The 24,638-nt window shown below is 35.0% G+C and overlaps 1 protein-coding gene across 3 annotated transcripts in view; it reads left to right on the top strand.

Annotated features, from left to right (window-relative positions):
• Window positions 1–24,638, top strand: part of rb1cc1.L (RB1 inducible coiled-coil 1 L homeolog) — a 77,266-nt gene that overhangs the window by 43,424 nt on the left and 9,204 nt on the right. For 2 of the 3 annotated variants that reach the window (XM_018267989.2, XM_018267990.2), the window contains exons 15-21: window positions 382–547; window positions 4,972–5,080; window positions 9,910–10,156; window positions 11,690–11,738; window positions 12,071–12,118; window positions 14,211–14,269; window positions 20,172–20,299. In XM_018267989.2, the coding sequence (XP_018123478.1) occupies window positions 382–547; window positions 4,972–5,080; window positions 9,910–10,156; window positions 11,690–11,738; window positions 12,071–12,118; window positions 14,211–14,269; window positions 20,172–20,299 (806 nt within the window). Of the gene's footprint in view, window positions 1–381; window positions 548–4,971; window positions 5,081–9,909; window positions 10,157–11,689; window positions 11,739–12,070; window positions 12,119–14,210; window positions 14,270–14,392; window positions 15,047–20,171; window positions 20,300–24,638 lie in introns of those variants that run through there. The other variant, XM_041566423.1, reaches the window with a different exon arrangement.

Below are 24,638 nucleotides of genomic sequence, written 5' to 3'. Positions count from 1 at the left end.
TTTTATTCACCTTTTACTTAAATTATTCTTACGTGATTGCAGGGAAATGTAATATGGAAATAAGCATTTATTTTCATGCATTTAGAAATGCTTGGATACGTTAACCACAAAGACAGTGTTGTTTACATATAAGGACGGTTTCATATGGGCTTCTAAGTATGAAAGATTTGTGGATACACCACAGAAAATTCTTTGCACCTTTTATTGTTAGAAATATTAAAGATACTGCTTAGGCAAGAAAATTATGCATTCAAGTTTTAATATTAACAAACGGAAACGTACAAATGAAGCGATTTTTGTCCTAAGAATGTGTTTATATTTTTTGTACCAGTATGCAGTGTTAATCAATCAAACTATTCTGTCCTTTTGACCTCTCCTAAGCTCTACTGAATTTGCAGTGCCACAAAATGCCCATAACTTGGTCTTTAAACTTGAAGAACAGCTTCAAAAAGAGAAGCAGTCCTTCACAGAGCAGCTCGAACACCAAGAAAGGAAAATGAATGAAGAGATGCAAAGCCTTAGGATTTCACTGATTGCAGAACAACAGGTAATTATCTAAATACTTTTAATATTGCTTACCCCTTCATGACCTCGCAACATACACATATGACTATGAAGATTTTCATTCATCCAGGTCATGGTATATCTAATATAAGTAATTCAAAAAACAACTGGACTTGTCGAGTAATTATTGAAGATGTTTCACTACTCATCCGAGCAGTTGAACTGAAGAAGCTGTTCGGATGAGTAGTGAAACGTCTTCAATAATTCCAAGTCCAGTTGTTTTTTGAATTACTTATATTAGATAACATACACATATATCAGTCCGGGGAACACACAGTGTCTAGAGAATATTTTAACGAGTGCTTCATCATTTTTGTCTTATGAAATATTCCCAAAAGTTCATTGAGGTTGGGGGTCTTGTAAAAGTATTTGAAAAGACATGCAAGTCAGCACTCCTTACTCTTCCTTGGATTTCAGGTTTCACTAATCTTCTATGCATGCTTAGGATCACTGTCCTATTGAAAAATAAATTCCCCTTAATCTAGAGGGAATGGAATGCCTTTGCAAAATAGATAATACACCTGAATATTTCCACCACCATATACTGTATGTAGGTTATATTCAAAGTGACTTTCATCTCATATCTCCTCATAACCTCTGTAATTGTAACAAAAACTTCAAAGTCTGATCTATGCATTTGCAAATTTTCAACAGTAAAAAGTTATGTTATGGTTGAAAATGACTTGGCCAGTGAAAATCTTTCCAGCATATAATGTACTGCTCCCTTAGAAACGTTCCATTTTGTTGCATGAGTATTCATAAAAATAATTTGGCCTTGTACTGCTTCCCAATATTTTCAAAGTTTTTTATTTTAGTAGAAATAATAATACTTTCCAGTGATTGCCAAATTGATTTAAACAGGATATATTCCAAATAGGTAATTGGTGGGCTAAATAAATTGTCCACAACTAAATTGGGAATGTATATATGTAGAAAATGGGACTTCACCACCAATTGCGTAGTCCACCGATGTTTCAATATAGAAAATCACAACTTAATTCTATAAATAAAATTAAAAGGCAATATTTATTTACCACCATGCCGTATGTCAGTTAAAAGCATTTAAAACAAGCAGCGCTGCATTGGAAATGAGGGATCCCTCTCTATTAGGTATATGCTCATTCAGCGATTATGGGGGTATAGTTTTCCTTTAATTGTTAAAAGATCAACTGTATTTATTAGAAGGACTTGTTACCATTCCAGTGAATTTTACATATAGTAGTTTGATACTATAGATTATGTATGAACAGAAAAATGTGAGAAATTTTAATTTCATAAAAAAAAACTTTGCATTATTTCAGAATAGTTGCCAAGTGAGCACATTTTTGTTTTGTTTATAAATAAATGACCATATTATTTGTAAGGTTTAGCCCTTGTTTATTTTGGTCGTGGAGGGGTTAATTCTTTCTTCTTAATGTCTTTGCCAAACTTTTCCTAACATCTGCTTTTCAAGTAATCCCTAGTTAAATATTTTCCTACCAAATAAAGAACTGTTTTCGTAAGTGAACCTGAATGAGGTGTTTTTGCAGATGTGAAAAATTAGTATAATGTGCAATGACTGTATGTGTAAAGACCTTAACCATTAGTGATCATGACTTAAACTAAATCTCTAGATTTTAACAACACAAGAACATTCTACAAGCAACTTGCATGCTGGACCTACATAACCTAATAACTTTGTAACAAAAAAACCCTGTCTTTGTGAACACATGCACTTGCATTTATACTGAATTACTTAGACAGGGGCCCAGGGAATGTGCACTGATTAATTTGGCCAAGTCACTAGCACTTCCATTATACTTTAATACATTTTTACTTTGCCTTAGGAGTGCTCCCACAACCCCCCCCCCCCCTTTTGTTATCTACAAAACTGCAGTAAATATCAGGCCAAAATAATTTGCCACAAAGTCCATATACAATAATGTTCATATCGCGTACTTGTTGTTATCTTACAAAGCGGTAGACACCAGACTATTTTCCGTTGAGCTCAGCCATTTGCCAAAAAAAGTACCCTCGGTTACAACCTAAATAAGTAAGGAACAAAAAAAAAATCCTAACATAAATATGCTTAAAACTAGACTTGGAAACAACAGTATGCTCTCTCGCTATACAAATGACTTTTGACATTTTTGCAATTAAGTCCGCCTGTTATTGGAAAAACAGATTTTCTTCCCCTGCTTAGTCATGGTTGTAGAGCTATATGTTATGGCATATTCAACAGTATGCAGGTATAAATATGAGATTGCTTCTGCCAAGCTTTAAATCCTCATTTTTAAAAAGATGTATTATATTTGGAGCAGAGAATCATCATCATTCTATATACTGTGTATATAGAATAACATTTTTGTTATTCAGGCAACTATAAACTGCTCCTAGATATTTGCTCTGGTCATGTCAGGTAAGGAGGAAATGTACCTTGAAATGACGTAGTATAAAATATGCACAGATTGTTCTTTTGATTTTATTCTTCTTTAACCGTAATTAATAACACAAAGTGAAACTCATAATTATGTGGACAGTATAGAGCTTGAACAAAAATGCAGTCTTAATGGTCTCCATGGTACTGAAAAAGTGTTGAATTCTGTCAGAATAATCTAGCGCAAATATTTTAATGGTGGTACAGGTATGGGATCGGTTACGGAAAGGATGTCTCCCATAGGCTCCATTTTATCCAAATAATCCAATTTTGAAATATTTTCCTTTTTCTCTGTAATAATAAAATAATACCTTGTATTTGATCCAAACTAAGACATAATTAAACCTTAAATTAAGCAAAACCAGCCTATTGGGTTTATTTAATGTTTACATTATTTTTTAGCAGACTTAAGGTATGAAGATCCAAATCACGAAAAGAACCATTATCTGTAAAACCCGAGCATTCTGGATAACTGGTCCTATACTAAACAAATGGTTATCTGTTATAGAGGTAACATGGAAAAAGATAGTTTTGGAGACTTCAGAATCTAGACCATACATCTGAAATATTAGACTTCATCAGTTGCAGTTTATTCGTATCTCTTGCCAGGACATTCCCCATGTCAAATATGTCATCACAGCACATCACACTTCTGTGTTCTTTTGTAAGATGTAGCGTTATGACATCTGTGTTTTTTTTAAACTTTTTTATCAAGTCCTTTACCTCACTAGGGGGCTCATTTATCAACACTGGGCCTGGACCTATAGCAACCAATCAGTGATTAGCTTTTTAAAGCCAGCTGCAAGTAGAGCAATGAATGCAGCAATCTGATTGGTTGCCATGGGTTACTGCCCATGGCAAATTTGCTCAGTGTTGATAAATGACCCCCAGATGTCTTGTGGATTTAATGTGTTTCATGGTTAGGCTATTGCACCATTTGGAACAAGTTTAAATAACTTGTTTTTTGTGACACTAAATTTTTCTGTGAATGTGTGGAAGGTATAGGATCCATTAACCAGAAACCCATTGTCGAGAAAGCTCCGAATTACTGGAAGGCCATTTCCTATGGACTCCATTTTTAATCAAATGTTTTAAATGATATTTTTCTCTGTACGAATAAAACAGTACCTTTTAATAAATTCCAAGTAAGATGTGATAATTCCTTATTGGAGGTGAAACTAACCTATTGGGTTTTATTAGTGTTTCATTTTTAGTAGGCTTAAAGTATGATTATCCAAATTCAGAAAGACCCATTATCAGGAAAACCTCAGGTCCAAGCATTCTGATAACCGCTCCAATACCTGTATATTAAATTTTTATTGTATCATGTTAGGGCCGGGATTTATTCTGTAAGCCTCTTAAACAGGTCAAGCAGTGAGATAAATATATATCACATGCCTTTCTGGAAAGTCCCAGAAAAAAGTTCAGCATAATATATCCCCTAATGTTCAGCACACTGAATTAAAATAGCATTAATGTGGTATGTTAATGCTTCTGAAAAAGGGAAGCTTAAATACTTGGCCCCTTGACTATGAATTTAGCCTGCAACTGTTGATTCCACAAATGTAATAACCAATCATAAAAAACGGTACCTGCATATCTTAATCAAGCTCCAATGAAATGTCTGGCTAATGTAATTAATACAAATATGTTGATGATATGTAAGGGTATAAAATTATAAGCCGTAATGTAAGCAACAGACTAATTTGTCGGGAGCTGTTGAATGCTGTGTTGGAATTCTTGGCTTGATGCACCAAACAAATAAACTTCATTCTCTATTTGAGCATGATGAGGGTCTCCAGGTGTGGTGATTTCTCTGGAATTCAACCAGACTTCACACAGGACCATTAAACTGGTTTCTTTCATCACTGGTGCTTAACCTGATGACCTGATCTGTTTTGCCTTGTAGATATTACATTCAAATATACATATTCTTTTTATCAGCATTCAATTCAACCATCATACACATTTCTGTTTTTTTCCCCCCACAGACAAATTTTAACACAGTTTTGACAAGAGAGCGAGTGAAGAAAGAAAATATTATTAGCGAGATCAATGAAAAATTAAGGATGGTTACCCAACAGCAAGAAAGAGATAAAGGTAAAAAACAGAATAATTAACATTCTTTATAGGTTGAGATTTATCTTATTTAAACGTTTCTCAATTTTTCTGTCTTAAATTTGCTCGTAAATTGATGAATCTTGACAACTCTTGGGAGTGCCTGAGTAAAGGAAGAAAGTTTTATATTCAAATAAACACCAGTAGGTGTGAGCTACCAAATTCTTTTTAAAATCTTTTCAGAAGAAACAATATAATAGCTAAATAATTATCATCTGTGAGACAGAAACAGAACTAAAGGTGGCTATACATGCAGTATAGCCACCTTTAGTAATCACTGTATACATGCAGTGATTACGAAACGAGTGGATCTCTCCCCGATATGCCCACCTTCAGTTGAGCGATATCGGGCTCATCCAATCGTGGGTGAGGAATACAGGGTGTCAAACCGAGGATCATATCAACAAACCAATGTGTTCCTTAAAGGGCATGTAAAGCTAAAAAAATAAAATCCCATTTTTACTTTCTTTAATGAAAAAGAAACCTATCTCCAATATACTTTAATTAAAAAATGTGTACCGGTTTTATAAGAAACCTGACTGTATGCAGTGAAATTCTCCCTTCATTTACTGCTGTGGATAGGAATTGTCAGACGGTCCATAACTGCTGAGCAGCGAAACAATCATACTTATGAACAGCAGGGGGAGCCCCACCTTACTTCCAAGCCATGCAGAACTCAAGCAGCTTTGTTTATGACGATCTCTAAGCAGCCCAGACCACACTGAGCATGTGCACAGTCTTAGTCTTGCAAAGATGTTTAACAAAGTTACAAGATGGTGACCCCCTGTAGCCAACTTTGAAAGCATAAATTATTTGTTTGATTAGGCTTCTGGTGCAGTAAGTTCATGTTTATATTTAGTATACAAATTACAGCATTTCTAGCCTTATTCTATTTTAGACTTTACATGCCCTTTAATCCGAGAGGATTTTTAAACCTGGATGATTTTTGGCCACATAATTATTGGGGGAGGCCCGTCAGAGGGCCCCATACACTGCCCAATAAACTCACAACTTTTTTCTTTCAGCAGCTTATATCGGCCCATATATGGCCACCTTAAAGGAACAGTAACACCAAAAAGTTATTAATGAAAATATGTATTGTTTCCCTGCACTGGTAAAACTGATCTGTTTGCTTCCGAAACACTACTATAGCACAAATAAACAAGCTGCTTGTGTAGCAATGAAGGAAATTGAAGAAAGGCTATATGGCACAGGTTAATAGTGGATAACAGATAACAATTAACAATTTAACTTGTGCAGCATTTGATAATTTGTCCCTAAAGTGTTCATACTAGTATAGTAAACAAATCTACAGAATGAAGATAGCATATGCTCAGTGATCATGGGCCATGAAAACACAATAGAAGGCTATTGAAAAATTTGGAATTGAATTGAAAAGATGTGTTTTTTATCAACAAATTTACCTGGCCTATTATTTCTTAAAGGATAACTAAACTTTAAAAACAAGTGAATGTAGATGAGAGTGCTATTCTAAGCACTTTTGCAATGTACATTCATTATTTATTTTTTTAAATTCCAAGATATTACTGTTACTTGGTTAATCCAAGATATTACGGTTACTGATATAAGGTTACTGTTAACATCAATGGATTTTTTAACATCAGCACCACCTGCTAGTCATTTTCTGACCAGTTTTACCACCAAGGAAGTTGTCAGGAGAAAGAAAGAGGTCTGGTCTGATGTTCTTCTGGTTAGGAAAGTTTTGAGAAAGATTTCAATTTTTTTCCTAACCAGAAGAACATCAGAAATGCCTCTTTCTTTCTCCTGACAATTTCCTTGACTGCTTGCTGGTCAGACTGGTCTGAAAATGACCAGCTGGTGGTGCTTCTATAACAAAATTCATTGATGTTAACAGAACATGAATAGTTTAATATCTTGAAATTAAAAAAAAAAAAAATGAATGTATATTGCAAAAGTTATTAGAATAGCACTCTCATCAATTTTACGTTCACTTATTTTTAAGGTTTACTTATCCTTTAAGTATGGCAACTAGTTGTAGTAACTTGTTTTTTGTTATCAGTGTATTTAGCTGAATCCTTAGCGTCACATTAGCAAGTTGTGTTACCAGTGTAACACTTGCAGCTCTTACTTGGATATAGCAGTAACTTTAGTTGCAAGGTTTGGCAGACAGGGCAGACTCCAACAACAACTTAACACATGAGTAGAGAAGAATGGATTCCACAAGTTCAGTCACAGTGCTTACGTCCAAAAAAGCAAATAATGGAAAAATGAGGGTTGTGATGAACTTCAATCAAATGCAGTAATATGCTGCAAAATTGGTTGTGCTTTATTTCACACGAAGTGTGAAATAAAGCACAACCAATTTTGCAGCATATTACCGTATATACTCGAGTATAAGCCGACCCGAGTATAAGCCGAGGTACCTAATTTTACCTACGAAAACTGGGAAAACTTATTGACTCTAGTATAAGCCTAGACACAACTACAGCCCTGTCTCCCAGCAGCGCACATTCTGCCAAAGCGACCCCCCCCAGCGATCAACCGGACTTCTTTGCAAAGTTGATGGTGACAGAGAATTGCCAAACGGATTACTGTGTGCATTGTCCCACTGTCCCACTACCATGTGCAGAGGGTGCTGTTTGATATTGCCATCACTGTTAATCTTTTGTATAACCAACAGAGGGCGCTGTGTGATATTGCAGTCACTGTTATTCTTTCATATAACCAACAGAGGGCGCACTGTTATTCTTTCATATAACCAACAGAGGGTGCTGTGTGATATTGCAGTCACTGTTATTCTTTAATATAACCAACAGAGGGCGCACTGTTATTCTTTCATACAACCAACAGATGGCGCTGTGTGATATTGCAGTCACTGTTATTCTTTCATATAACCAACAGATGGCGCTGTGTGATATTGCAGTCACTGTTATTCTTTCATATAACCAACAGAGGGCGCACTGTTATTCTTTCATATAACCAACAGAGGGCATTGTGGGATATTGCAGTCTCTCCCCAAGTGTACTGTTGGTATAGGAATGACTAAAAGTGACTGCAATCTCAGCCACTCGGTCGGGTACCGCTGACCCGAGTATAAGCTGAGGTAGACTTTTTCAGCACATTTTCGATGCTGAAAAACTCGGCTTATACTCGGGTATATACGGTACTGCGTTTGATTGAAGTTCATCACAACCCTCATTTTAACAACTTAACACATATCCGGGCTGGCTCATTATGTGCCTTATATTACATAAGCCACATTGAGCCACCTGCATCTTCTGGCTTGGTAACATCAGACATCTGGTGGTCAGACTGGTCGGAAAATGAGCAGCAGGTGGCGATGATATAACACAATTCATTGATTTTAACAGTACATGAATACTTTAATATCTTGAAATTTAAAAAATAAATAATGAATGTACATTGCAAACATTCTTAGAATTGCACTCTCGTCAATCTTACATTAAAAATGCATTACATTAAAGGGATACTGTAATGGGAAAAAAAAAATTTCAAAATGAATCAGTTAATAGTGCTGCTCCAGCAGAATTCTGCACTGAAATCCATTTCTCAAAAGAGCAAACAGATTTTTTTATATTCAATTTTGAAATCTGACATGGGGCTAGACATTTTGTCAATTTCCCAGCTGCCCCATGTCATGTGACTTGTGCCTGCACTTTAGGAGAGAAATGCTTTCTGGCAGGCTGCTGTTTTTCCTTCTCAATGTAACTGAATGTGTCTCAGTGGGACATGGGTTTTTACTATTGAGTGTTGTTCTAAGATCTACCAGGCAGCTGTTATCTTTAATTAGGGAGCTGCTATCTGGTTACCTTCCCATTGTTCTTTTCTTTGGTTGCTGGGGGGAAAAAGGGAGGGGTGTGATATCACTCAGTGCAGCAGTAAAGAGTGATTGAAGTTTATCAGAGCACAAGTCACATGACTTGAGACAGATGGGAAATTGACAAAATGTCTAGCCCCATGTCAGATTTCAAAATTGAATATAAAAAAATCTTTTTTTTGAGAAATGGATTTTAGTGCAGAATTCTGCTGGAGCAGCACTATTAACTGATTCATTTTGAAAAAATTTTTTTTCCCATGACAGTATCCCTTTAAAGCTGGAAACTGTGACTATGTTAACATATCTTGTAGGCTTGTGTTATGCTCACAAAGTTGCTATGATAGCAAATGATGACTGTTTGCAACGGGCAATAATTTTGCACCTTCATACTATCTGTACAATATTTAAAGATAGAAAGAAAGAGTGCATTTCTGCATTAGGGATATACCAGATTGTGACTTCTGCTTTTCCAAGTTACTTGTTAAAATCTGCTAAAATATTTATAGCTTTACATTTTTATCATATCCTTGCATAGATATGAAGGCAGAGTGAGTGGCTAGTTTCATTCCTGCAAGTGGCAATTCTCACAAGGAAGTTATGTCTCTGCATTGAATCACAGTGACAGCTGTTTTTGTAGCAACTTTCAGAGGTTGTCACGAAGAATACACTCATGTAATAGTTCAAAAATAAGGAATCTTTCCAAAAATGGAAAATAAATAGTTCACACAAGGGCACTCTTTTATAAAAATGTACTCTGCATGATGATAGAAAATTCCTTATTCTGAACTCCACTGGAGACTCTCCATATAAATCACTCAATTAGTACAAAGGTTTCTGACAGTTTGAACTATTGTCTCGTCTGTGCAAAGGTCAGTAGGAGCCTTACATGATATTATTGACTTTTTTTATTGATTATATAATTATTATTTCTTGTATTAGCAATTGTATTAATTTTGTTCTTGGAATGATCAAGTTCAAATATTCATTTTAGATCTAATTGAAACACTGTCTGAAGACCGAGCCCGTTTGCTTGAAGAAAAGAAAAAACTTGAGGAAGAAGTTGCCAGTCTACGCAATTCTAACGTTGCCATTTTGGCTCAGGTGACTGCGGCCTCTGAACCTAATGGAGCCTCTGCATCTTACTTTCCTTCTGAATTAGATAGACCAAATTTTGATGCCACGGTCTTTGATGAGGAGAAATTGGAACCCAGTATGGAAACCAGCATGATGGCTGTTCAGTAAGTGCAAACTCAGTCATTGTAATGTATTTATCAAAAAGGTTTTACTACATGATAGACTTCTTAATGTTTTCTTTATCATGACTTCTGTATATTCATCACGTTGTTGCTGTATTGTTTTCCTAATGTCTTTTGGATTATTTTGTCTTTTGTTATTGTTTCACTCTCTTTCTCTCCGTCTTGCAACGAGGGCTTACATTTGTTGTTTAATCCTTTCTTCACATATTGTTGACCATGGAACATTATCCATGTTGATCTATTCTGTATGTGCCACTAGTTACAACATGAGCCACCTTTTGACTCTCCATCTGTGTTGTGCTTGGGTTGGTTTATTTCTTTCCACTATGTGGACAAATGGCTGCGCCACTGTTATTTGTACTGTACCTGTTTGACAGTGTTCTCTGATTTATTTTTCATCTTCTTGATGCAAATGTTGACACACTCTTGCTAAGTTGTATATTGTAACAACCTTAAGGTGGCCATAAACTAGAGTCCTGCAGGGGTCCAATCAGGCAGACTTGTGCCCGACCAGGACCCGCTGACCTGCAACCCGACCCACACATGCCACCAAACAAGTTCCCCTACATAGCCCTGCTACCCAACCCTTCCTGCCAACAGTTTACTTACCTTCCGACCCAGAAAAACAGAAATGACGTTACTGTGAACCAAAACAGATCGGTAAGGGGAAACATTTTGTGCACACCCAAGGGGACACCCAATCCCATATCATAACTGGGTACCCAGACAGGAATACCGACATGATCAGGGAATATGAAATTTCTGCCCAAAAGCCGATCACTTTACGGGTATTCCACAGGTACCTGACCCGATGCAGGACTCTGCGATAAACAACATGATAAAAGTGCCACGGCAGCAGCTTATTAGCCGAGTATGGGGCCCTCTCTTCTAAAAACAGATATCTATCAATCAGATTTGAAAATCCCATTGCACACGGACTGCCTATGCAGTCAAAACAATTGTTGGCCCTCGGCACTACCTTACCAAACAAGCAGATCTTAAACTCTATGGCCAACTTTACACATGCAGAGGTAGAAAATTATATTTAAATCAAATGTGTTTCCTATGCAAGTGAAAGCAACACTTTTTTTCAGTTTTCATCAGTTCACAAAATTATTATATTGGATAATATATATTATATATATTGGTAAGATGGCAAACTCCAAGACCAGATGTTTTAATTTCCACATCTTTAATAGCTTTGCATGTGTGTTGCAATAAAACTTTGATACATTTCCTTGAAAACATATGGTATAATTCCAGACTACTTTTCACGCTGTTATAATGTTAATTATAGAACAAAATCTAAACGTTGGCATTCATGCCCCTTTTTAGGACAAGAATACATGCTCATACCATGGATGCCTTAACTTACAAGTGTAAGCTTTAGTAATATTTAACATGCTGTATTGTATTTAAAGGGAAAGAATGTTTTGCTAGATATATATTACCGGGAAGTCATATTTCTCATGTCTTAATTGTTTTACAGTGCTTACTTTTTTTTTTTTTTTGCAGTGATCTTACGTTGTCAGAAGAAAAGCAGAAGATAATGCAGCTAGAAAGAGTATGTAGAATTTTTGACAGTTTTTTAGAACATTAAACTGGTGCTCATTTACTACTGGGAAGGCAGTGGGCAAAGTGCACAAACGTTGCAATTCACCATTTTTGTGCACTTGCACTTTGCATCCTATTCTCCTGGATAACTGAATTGCTGCAGGTCTCTGCACTCTGAAGCACAGAGACTTGCATCTGCCTTCATGAATACATTATTGCTTTTGTTCAGCAGTGCTGTATTCATGAGAAACTAGACTAGATATAGTTTTTGCATTCTATTTGGCTTGAGTAAATCCATTACCTTGTACACGTTGTAACTGTTTTTAACACGTTCTGTTGCAGACTTTGCAGCTGAAAGAAGAAGAGAATAAACGGTTAAATCAAAGATTGGTAAGAGCGTTATTGAAGATTAATAACATAATTTTTCCCCATAAATTAATATAGATACTCATGCAGGCTTGCCTTCTGAAACAATCCTGATCCAAGCATTTGGGTAAACCAAAAAAAAGACTAGCACATCACAAGATATGTAGACTATAACTCTAGCCCTAAATCAGAGCTCAGTCTCTAAGGTAGGGAGGAGTAATTGTCCAACAAATACAAAAGAATTAACTATTGAGATCAGCATTAGAACTGATCATTTCCCCAGCCTGTGTCAAGGAGCTTGATAGTAACTCCATGTCTGGAGGTGTTACTATTTAATGGTCCTTGGTTAGGCAGGATAGCTCTAGTTTGTGGTCTCTTAAATGGCCAGAGCTTGCCTAAAAATGTGGTTTTAAGCCTATGTTGGGAACATATCTTTGTATTTTGTCCCTGTTTTTTTATACTCTACTTGTTTGCGTTATTGGCTAAATATTCAACAGTGATTCTGTTAGTTTTCAGACTGTCATTGAAGCAAGGAAAAATTAAAAAAAATAAGTTTTATTAGAAGGCTACACCAAGGTTTTAATGAGTAGTGTGTGTGTTGGCATGTATACTAAGAGGACCGCTTGGGTACTGTTTATTCTCATTTTAGAAACCAACTTTGTATAGTCCTGGAATGAATTACAGAATCTAAAATGTTGCAGCTGCTTTAATCCTGAAAAGATCTATTTGCATGAAACAAAGAATAGCTGATGCCCATTACATCAACTAGTTTGCTCTTATATAACTCTACTCCCTTGCTGCTTTAGTGCATTTAGGCAAATTCATAATATAGGAAAATATTTAATGCAGATGAGAGCCCGTAAGCTAGGTACCAGAGGTTATAAAAAACTGTTCTTTCAAGTACAAATAATCTAATTCAGTCGCAATTGGGATGGAAAAGGGGCTTGAATGGGTGCAAATTATCTCAGAATATTACAGGCATGGAACCTTTTTTCCAGAATGCTAGCAATCTGGGGTTTTTCCATGATTTGGATCTTCATACCTTAAGTCTACGAGAGAATTAATTAAAACCAATAGGCTGGTTTTTCCTTCAATAAGGATTATTTATATCTTAGTTTGTATCAAGTCCAAGGTACTGTTTTATTATTACAAAGTACCACCTCTTTAATCTAAGGAGAAGTTACTTAACTTTATCATGCCCATCAGCATGAAATTAGTCATTTGGCCACTGTCTTTAGCATGTCTGCTTTAAAAGTTCACCTAATTTTTACCCATGGTCAAGATCACTATCACTTATCTCTGTATAAGTGATATTCGTGAGACCGTTTGCATTTTTTATTTGTGATTTTTGTTATTTAGCTTTTTATTCAGCAACAGTTTGCATGTTCTGCAGTCTGGTTGCTAGGGTCCAAATTACCCTAGCAACCATGCATTGATTTGAATAAGAGACTGGAATATGATTAGGAAAGGGCCTGAATAGAAAGATAAGTTATAACAAGTAGCAATAATAAATACATTTATAGCCTTATAGAGTTTTTGTTTGTTAGATGGGGTCAGTGATCCCCATTTGAAAGCTGGAAAGAGTCAGAAAAAGATGGCAATACTTAAAAAAAATATAAAAAAAATATACAATGAAGACCATTTGAAAAGTTGCTTAAAATTATCAATTCTGTAACATACTAAAAGTTAACTTGAAGGCGAACCACCCCTTTAATTTTTAAAGCTATACCATAGCTAGATAAGATGGTACCATGATAAATGGTAAGAGGCTCCATGACCACATTTATAAAACCACAGTTTGGCTGTTCACATTAATTCTGTATATAATATCTTCCTTGATTGTTATTTGCATTTATTTTCTATTCCACCCACCTGTGGGAACTGATAGAAATAGAATCATTTTTGTAAAGAGAGAAACCAGCAACACCAATTTAAGTCAAGTCTCCATTCCAAAGACAAAATAGTAGCAGTTAAATGAGCCATGTGCCATATTCCCAAAGATAAATATGTGTAAGTGATTTAATTGTGAAACTGTTTCCTCCAATGGAGTTAATTACAGGTCCTGATGGAGGACTTTGACCAGTAGGGTTCTAATATATGTTTTTTTTCCCCCTAGATGTCTCAAAGCATGTCTTCAGTATCCTCAAGACATTCGGAAAAAATTGCTATTCGAGAGTAAGTTAATTTCAAACAAAATCAAGCAGCAAACGTATATGAGCAATGTGAGCAATATTAAAATACACAAAATCTAGTCTATTGTGTTTATGACAAAATTCTTTTTGTTGTTTTTTATTGCAGTGTGTTTGCTCTTTTCTTTGTGCAGTCATCTTTTATCATTCCTCTAAACAGAGCCCCACCCATTAGTGATGTCCTGGATGACAAAAACTCAACCCAACTACTGCTTATCCGCACACCACCATAACTCACAGAGTCTCAGCATTTATAGACCCGTACTCAACCTACTACTCTCTGACATCAGGAATGGGAGGCACACAGACAATAATACCAATGTCTGGAGGCAGAAGCAGGGCATATTAATGCCACTAGCATAAGGGTTGCAAGGATGCCTGCCCAACCCCCATTCCCACAGGTTTCGGGTCAGCCTGCACATCATTAACAACCATTATTTTATATTTATTGGAGCCTTAGGAGCAAGCTGTTCATGCTTCATACTTTTGGGGTATTTTTATCTGGGGGTATTCTGTTGGATACAATTTATAACTATGGTTGTCATGGAGTATCATGTCAATATCACATATTATCTTTATGAAATTCATCTCCCCTTATCTTGCTACATGGACTTATATTAAAATTATAAATACTTCAGCAAATATCATTAGTTTCAAAGATCATCGGCCTAAGCCACCTTAACCTAAGCTTTTCCAATACAAAGGCAGTTATGATTGAAACACTTTCAACACTATAGTCATTATGCACTAAGAGCAGGAACTGTGCAACTTCTATTAGCAATCGTTTCTTGTAATTAAATATATATATATATATATATATATATATATATATATATATATATATATATATATATCAATTATCAGCAGACCAGCACTCCCTTTTAAAAGGTCCAAATGTGGACCGAAACGTCGGTTTGATACCATGACAATAAAAAGTATTACATTTTAAAAGGGAGTGCTGGTCTGCTGATAATTGATATACATACAATTACCATGCACCCTGCCATTATATATATATATATATATATATATCTCATCATCATTTATTTATATAGCGCTGTCAAGATACGCAGTGCTTAAATATATATATAAATATATATATATATAAATATATATATATATATATATATATATATATATATATGTGTATGTGTATGTGTATATATATATATATATATATATATATATATATATATATGTATATATATATATATATATATATATATATATATATATATATATATATATATATATATATATGTAATGTTCAAAGTGGACCAGCACACCAAATCTTCAATCAAAAAAAGGTTTATTTCAACATCACTCAAGTGTCCAACGTTTCGGCCCACATTAGGGCCTTTATCAAGGAGAAGTGCAAGTGATCATGTGGGTGTTTAAATACAAAAAAAGTGGGCGTCAAGATGACAGCATTAACAATCAATTAATGCAAATGAGTGTCCTAATACATTCAATTGAACAATAAGTGAATGTCTATATATATATATATATATATATATATATATATATATATATATATTTTTTTTTTTTTTTAATGATTCAGAAAGTACCTGCACTTTTACTCCAAAATCCAATGGTGGATGCTTGGTTAAAATATTTTGTGTAATGATCAAAATCAACCAGCACTTATTTTGTAATCAATTTTATTGAGTCATCACTCATGTATCCAACGTCTCGGCCCTCGCAGAGACAAATTATAATAAACAAGTAGGTAGGTGCACACAGAGTACTAGAGAATGCCTAGGTGCTGGAACAAAATCTTACTTACAGCCAACAAAAACAGTCTGCACTCAGGTCTTGTGAAGAAAAATGTGGATTTATTCAACGTTTCGGCTCCTAAACGCGATGACTGCTCGTGTTTAGGAGCCGAATATATATATATATATATATATATATATATATATATATATATATATATATATATATATATATATATATAATATGTGTCATCTTTTAGGACAAACCATTTTCCAGATGTAACTTTTTAACAAAATATATATTGGGAGAATAGCATTCGCTTACAGTTTTATACACATAATGAATAATGACATACATCCCTACTTGGTGGAGGTCTCCTGAAAGATGCACGGCTATGAATAATATAGCTGCACTCTGTGTGTGTCCCATATACTGCCAAGCTGTTAATTTTATTATTGTTTAAATTTGTGTCCTTTGTGTTTACATCTAGACAACACAGTCACGAGCTACTAAGCTTACAGCTCAAAGTAAAGTCATTTGTACACGTTGAGTACATTGTGGTAGTTGGGACATACTGTTACGTAGGTGTGATGAGCAACCAACATGTATGCAATCATTTCGACATTCCAGTTCAATAAATAAACCATAAACTGCATTCAACTTCTGAAGTTTTTATTAGCAAAAATTAATTACTTGTATAACTAACTGCATTGTGCAGGTACTAAGATGCGTACATACTGAAACTAACTTATGCTGAAATGTATACATCTCTATATTACATTGTATTTTCAAAAATTCTTTATTGTATCCAGCTACAAGTTTAAGACACTAGGATAACCTGGTTGAAAATGCAGGTATTATATCTACATTAAACCTGGAAAGGGGGGAAATAGTTTTGTGTACAGAAACATTAAAAGGTAGACCCTACTACAAATGTATCCCCCATAAGCACGTAATAATTAAAGGGTAGACTCAAACGTCTGTTCATTTGTGTTCTGATCGCTCATGCAGCATAAACTTTTGCTCACAAAAGTGTTCAAAGAACAAACAACCAGCTGCTGCAGGACCCTACATATCCTGTCTTGCAGATATTATGCTAATTTTCTAGGAGATGAGTTTTGAATTACATTTTTCGATAGTGCCGATTTAAGGGGTCAGAATTCTAGAACTAAAAAGCAGCAAGAGAAGTGGTGGGAGATATTGTGTCCATAGACCCTTACAAATTACAAATTTAAATGTGGGGCCGATCAGAGTAGAATTTGGTATTTAAAAGAAGATACTTTGCAATTATTTGCTTAATTAGACAAGACTGAATAGGTCAAAACAGTTTAGAAGCATTTTTAGTTTTATGAAAAAAATAGCGATGCAGAGAATCGATAATTTTTGGATTCAGCAGAACGGAGTCCTCCACAAAATACAGGGTTAATATACAAGGTATAAGTATACACCCATAAGTATTCTTGGTTATGAAGATTCATTAATGTAAAATATAGTTCAACCAAAATATAAATTTAGGGGTATATTTATTAACATTGGAGACAAATATCACCAGTGATGTTGCCCATAGCAACCAATCAGCAATTAGATTTGAACAGTCACCTATAAATTGGAAAGCAAAAGCAAAGCTCTGCTTGGGTGCTATGGGCAACATCACCATTGTTAATAAATACACCCTTATTCAACAGCAGCTATTCTCACACAGCTAGCATAATAACAAACATGCAAGAAAACTTTTTTGCTACATAATATATATTATAGTTATTTACAAAGATAACTACAAATGTGAAGAAGTTATATCTACCCCTCAGCCTCGCTACTGCTCGTGTCCAGTCTACATGCACAGTCTACACACAAACACACATGTTAAGCAAGCAAGTCTTGCTGCGGTAACAAGTGCTGAATGCCAATTAAAGAGCCAGTGACAGCAGAAAATAATAATAATAATAGGGGGCACATTTACTTAGTTCGAGTGAAGGAATAGAATAAAAAAAAACTTCGAATTTCGAAGGATTTTTTTTGGCTACTTCGACCATCGAATTGACTACTTCGATCTTCGACTACGACTTCGAATCGAACGATTTGAACTAAAATCGACTATTCTACCATTCGATAGTCGAAGTACTGTCTCTTTAAAAAAAACTTCGATCTCCTACTTCGCCACCTAAAACCTACCAAACCTCAATGTTAGCCTACGGGGAAGGTCCCCATAGGCTTTCTAAGGTTTTTTTGGTCGTAGAAAAATCGTTCGATCGATGGATTAAAATCCTTCGAATCGTTCGATTCGAAGGATTTAATCGATTTTCCGTTCGATCGAACTACTTGCGGTAAATCCTTCGACTTCGATATTCAAAGTCGAAGGATTTACCTTCGGCAGTCAAATATCGAGGGTTAATTAACCCTCGATATTCGACCCTATGTAAATCTGCCCCTAAATGTCATTTAGACGTATAATGGTTTCTCTGGTCCTTTAAAATACTGTTTGAGTCAATATGTATTTTAAGCATGCAGTCATTAGGTTTTTATTTATATCTGTTTTTATAAATGCATGATTTTGGTTTCCAGTTCACTATTATGTATCTATTAAGACAATGTATAGAACTGCCCATTTTTGAGTATGTGGAAGGAATCTGATATAGTTCTGTAGAGTCTGCACAGTATATCTGTTAATGTTTGGCAACTGTCATTTGACCTTATAATTATGTCTTGTATCTGGTTTCTGATTTGCAAAACTTGACCTACAGGTCTGTAGGCAATTTCTTTTGATCTCATCTTGTCATCATCTAACAAATCACTAAGCAAGTAGAACATTCCTATAGCTGGTTGGCCAGTTACCCCATCTATATGTATAGGGATTACATTCCCTTGTACCATAAGAGTGCAGCTTGTCAAAATGATTATCCACAGAGCAAGTATCTTCAATTCAATTCAATTTGTTAACTCGTTTTACCTTTTTTTTTTTTTTAACAAAACACTTTTATATTTAATTTGATAAAGTAAAGAGCAAAGCAGAACACAATCAAAAGTTTGGAATTAACAGTTGTGTAGATTAGGGGGCAGATTTATCAAGGGTCAAATAGGAAAATAGAATTTTCTAATTGTTTTTTTGGTCAAACTCACAAATTCAAATTGGGAATAATACAAACTCGTTTCGAATTCGAATTTTGAGATTTAACAAACCTTTACTCTTGGAATCATTCAAATTTGACTATTCACCACCTAAAACCTGCCGAGTTCATATATAAATCAATGGGATTATATTTAATTTGATAAAGTAAAGAGCAAAGCAGAACACAATCAAAAGTTTGGAATTAACCGTTGTGTAGATTAGGGGGCAGATTTATCAAGGGTCAAATAGGAAATTAGAATTTTCTAATTGTTTGGGTTTTTTTTTTTTTTTTTTGGTCGAACTCGCAAATTCGAATTGGGAATAATACACACTCGTTTCGAATTCGAATTTTGAAATTTTACAAACCTTGGAATCATTAGAATTTGACTATTCGCCGAGTTCATGTATAAATCAATGGGAGACCCATTTGAAGATGTTATTTGCCTTCCTGACATTCAAGGTTTTTCTCTGAGCAAAAACTTGATTCAAGTTTAGTCAAATTCAATTCGAGTTTTTGGGTTGGTGAAATTAGTTCGAGTTTTAGATATTCGATTGAAAAAAAATTCACATGAATTCGAAATGGGCCTCTAGATGTGATATTAGTTTGGCATTTCTTGAGATTGCTGATGTTACACATTGCGTTATTTGATATTTATATTATTACATTTATGTAGTGGTAATGTTTTATTAATGATTATTAGTAATTAAACCATAATTAGGATAAACAGAACTTTGTGAATGTTACATACATTCATTAAATAAAATCTCTGTTCAGTTATACTATAGTACTGCAGATTTAACTTGAAAGTCTTGATCTGTTTAAGTTTCGGGGGGGGGGGGGTTTGTTACCCTCTATGTAGGTAAATTGGTTTTAAGGTAGAGTTTCAGTTATTTAGTTATATTGGCAAATTTAAATGAGAGAAAGACATTGACTTCCTTAGCTTTGGCTTCATTTACTTGGTTAAGGGGCACTGCTAACTGCATCTTCCCAGGTGTATAACAAAGCTGTATCAATAAGCGTTTGCACTTTGCATATGTGACATTTTCTGTTATATGTTTTGTACAGCTTCCAGGTTGGAGACTTGGTACTTATTATCTTGGATGAACGTCATGATAATTATGTGTTGTTTACCGTCAGCCCAACTTTGTACTTTTTGCATTCGGAATCGCTTTCTTCACTAGATCTTAAACCAGGTGAGTGTGGTTTGTATCATGAATACTGGGGTTGGGATATTTTTTTTTCTTGAAGGAACAGTTCAGTGTAAAAATAAAAACTGGCTAAATAGGCTGCGCAAAATAAAAAATGTTTCTAATATAGTTAGTTGGCCAATAATGTAATGTATAAAGGCTGAAGTGACTGGATGTCTAACCAGAACACTACTTTTGCTCTTCGGCTCTCTAATTCTGAGTTAGTCAGCGACTTTAAGGGGGGGCCCACATGGGACATAATTGTTCAGTGAGTTTGCAATTGATCCTATCAAGTAGCTCATGTTCAAAATATGGCCCATGTGCTCCCCCTCAAGTCTCTGATTGGTTACTGCCTGTTAAAAAATCAGTTGAAACCAAGAGAGCTGCAAAGCAGGAAGTAGTGTTCTGTTCTGTAAGACATCCAGTCGCTCCAGCCTTTATACATTACATTTTTGGGTAACTAACTATATTAGAAATATTCTTTATTTTACACAGTCTATCTATTTACCCAGTATTTATTTTATACAATTCCTTTAAATGGGATCTTAACCAAGAAAAAATGGTACTCTGAGCATTTTTGCCTACTAAGGGGAACTGTCTAATAAGGGGATTATTTATTATGCTTTGTGAAAAACAGCGGGATAATACACCATACATTGCCACGCTTCACTGTGTAAAAAACGGCATACAAATTTTACCCGTTTTTTTGGAAAGCAATGTAAAAGTAACGTAAATTTTCCATTTATTTGACAAAGCTTTTTACAGCCATTTTTCAGCAAATTACATTTTACAAATCATAATAAATATGTCCTAAGAGTATTAGCTGTTTTAGAATGCTAATTCTAGTAAATGCTAGTTTTTGAATGCTAATAGCAGGCTCGATTAATGGCTTTTTTTGGGAGTCCCTAATTGTCTATAAATGTTCTAGATTCAGTTTACCTTCATGTTTCTGACTCTTCGTTGAGGGAAAAGCCTGATAGTAGTTAGAAATTCAACCTCAGAAACCTCTAAAAAGAGAAAATAATTGCTCAGAGAAGCACCCTAAGTAATTTTTATTAATTCATTTTTAGATTTAGATCCTCTTTAAAGTAGATCCTTGTTAATCATATGCTAACTTTTTTTAAAAAAGGGTAATACATATTAAGATGCTGTGATAAGCCACAGTTTGTATTTGTATAGAACATTTCTTCTGCATAATAATTTCCATTTTATAATGCCATGGTGTTTTTATGATGCTACCACCATTTTCTGAAACTCTAGACTCTTATGTAACAGAACTACAGTGGACTGCTCTCCAATAAAAGCATAGTTTGTGAAATGATAACCACAACACGTAAAACATGTAATAATGTATATAATATAAAAAAAAATAATCCCATTCCTTTAATGAGCTTTCCCTAAATGTAATACACATGGATATCAATATGCTACACACATCTTTTAGGTTCTTATGATGTTTTGCAAGTTTTTTGTTTTTTTTTAAATCTTAAAATAGATAAGAGGCATGTGTTTCGGAAACAAAGAATACTCTGTATTACTACATACTAGTAATTTAGTAATTATATAAAGCATAATATATTATCCTTTATATAATTAGTAATCATGTTAGAGTTGATCAGTTTATTTATTAATAGAAATATGTCTAAAAATGAGAGATGACACATATCCATTTAATGTTCATTGGAATGAGCATAAATGGGGACTAATACCAGGATTATGCAAGTGGGAATTCTCTTGCACCAGGAGCTACACAAGCCCAGATTTGTGGAAAGGCCACAAAGGCTCATGCCTAGGGCAGCATTCTGCCCAGTCTTATTCCAATTTTTTGTAAGGCCTGGGGATGTTCTGCAGTTTAAACTGCTCACGCACCTAATCCCGAGTCCTGTGGAGGGAGCCTGACATGTGAGTTACTCGTGGGTGCTAATGCTATTGGAAACCAAAAGGAATTTAAAAGACTGACTAAGGATGAATCTACATTCACTATGTGGTAAAGATTGTGCACAATTAAAAATGTGTTGGTTGCTTACTTACCTGTCCTGAGGCAGATAAAGTGACATCATTATAAAGTATGCAAATTTAGGGGCCTATTTATCATGTTGAGTAAAACAACTAACACAAGAAAAAGGGTGTAAAAAGCTGTGTCAAATAAATGGCAAATGTATTAAGGTGTGTTTTATTTTACTCAGCCCAAACACCGTATTTGACACCGTTATTTTACACCACTTCAAACAAGTGAAAGCTCGCCACTAATTTTAAAACCCTTAAAGCAGGGATGCAATGAGGCGTGTAAAACAGACAAATGCAGGACATCCTCTGTACTCAACCCATTATCAATATTTTTAGGACATTGAGACACATATATGGACAAACAATCCCTGTTTTGTTTAAAGGTTAAGGCATATTTTAGTAGCTTAAGGCACAACATGTCTTAATGTCCTAAATATATTGATAATGGGTTGAGTGCAGAGGACCTCTTGTATTTGTCTATTTTACACAGCTTTAGACGTTGCGCAATCCGCAATCGAAAAATTCAAGCTGCAAATTCTGCCAGAAGTAACTCTGGATAAAAAAAACACTGTATTTTCCCATAGCATTCTCAAGTGACTGTTCACTTTTACACTAGATTTTTACACAGAGGTACAGGGCCACTGAAAATGCATACACAGCTCATAAACACCTGCTTTTGTGTATGTATGTATAACTTTATTTGTAAAGCGCTGTTAAGGAGCTGCAGTGATGTACAGTGCATAAAAGTACAATATATATATATATATATATAAGTATACAGGAAGACAAATCACATAATAAATATATACAGAATCATATCAGGACAAGGAGCTTAAGTGCTATGTGGTAAGAGACATAGTGGGAAGGAGGTCCCTGCCCTATAGAGCTTACAGTCTAAGTGGATGGGAGGGAGTGCACAAGATAAGGCATAGTCAGTAGGCACAGACCTAGGCTAATGTTCTAGTGCTCCAAAAGGTAGGCTCTTAGTTTTTTCTTGAGGAGATTGAAAGAGGGTTCCTTACAGAGGAATTCAGGTAAGAAATTCCAGAGGTAAGGGGCATCAAGATAGAAGGGTTTGAGACGAGAGGTAGCAGTGGATGTGAATGTGGATGGTGTGAAGAGAAGGTGGCTCTGAGAAGAGCAGAGAAGATGACTAGGAACATATAGCGAGACAAGAGAAGAAATGTAGTGAGGAGCAGAGGATTGAAGGGCTTTGAATGTTAGTAGAAGGGTTTTATATGCTATCCTTTGCTTAACAGTTGTGTGATGGATTTGGTCTGCATTATTTTACACAGTATGATAAATAGGCCCCTGAGTGAGTGTACTTTATAATTAGCTGACTTTGCAGAGATAAGAAGTGCAAAAATGGTGGTCACTCTTGTACTATAGGGAGAATTGCACAAAATAGTATTGTTGCTCCCATAACACCAGTTACGTAGAGTCAGGAAGTAAAATGTGTTTTGCCTTTTGTTTGGTTTTATAGCAATACCTTACTGCCACCACTGTATTTATTCTGTCAGCCTTTCCAAAGATAATCAAAAGGAATAGTTATATATCTCTAAATTCTGCATTGATCCTTTCCTAGGAATAACACTATTAGTTCAATAGCTACCCTCTGTGTAGCAGCATGAGCCAATGCCCCTGTCCTACTACTGTCCCTCTCCATAACAGCATCGCAGCAAGACATTTCCAAGCACACATTGGAACCAATTGGAACCATATGTACCTTGCAACAGGTTTTTAATGCTGGTTTATTTTTAAATGCTATTTCTAAGCATTCTCTGATTACATATTGTATTTTCATTTAGTTAATTATTTGTTTGATTATTCAGTGCCTTTTTTCATTTGTAGCAATAATTAAAAAGAAAAGCTCTTGAGTCTTCAAAAAAGGAAATCTTAATTTTATAGAGTGAATCTCACCTCTTGTAGAAATAAAGCTTGTAATTGATAATGACATCCAGTGAACACAGGGTTTTGTATTTTTACTCACGACTTTTCATGTAGTAAAACACTCGGCTCTTTTTCTATATCTGTTTTTGTTCATAAACTGGAACTGAGCAGAATGTTTTCAGCTGAAATTTGCTCATCATCTCACAAAATGAAAATGTTGTTGGCTTTAGATAAGTGCAGTCTCTTTGTATTGTACTGAATTCCCTGACCTTTAAAGAACTTGCCGATTGGGATTCAAACAAGATGATTGTTTTGGATGCTGCAGATAACGTATTCTGCCTCAAATACAAACCGTTTTCCTTCAGTTTTATTGGCATTTTTAATATGTAATGTATAGTATGATTAATATTAGAATTAGCTGATGCACCAGTTTTTTTTAAAGCACCCC

The sequence above is a fragment of the Xenopus laevis genome, chromosome 6L (assembly GCF_017654675.1).
Source record: "Xenopus laevis strain J_2021 chromosome 6L, Xenopus_laevis_v10.1, whole genome shotgun sequence".
NCBI lineage: Eukaryota > Metazoa > Chordata > Amphibia > Anura > Pipidae > Xenopus > Xenopus laevis.
The sequence above is the reverse complement of the archived record's forward strand: the minus strand, read 5'-3'. Positions and strand labels throughout refer to the sequence as shown.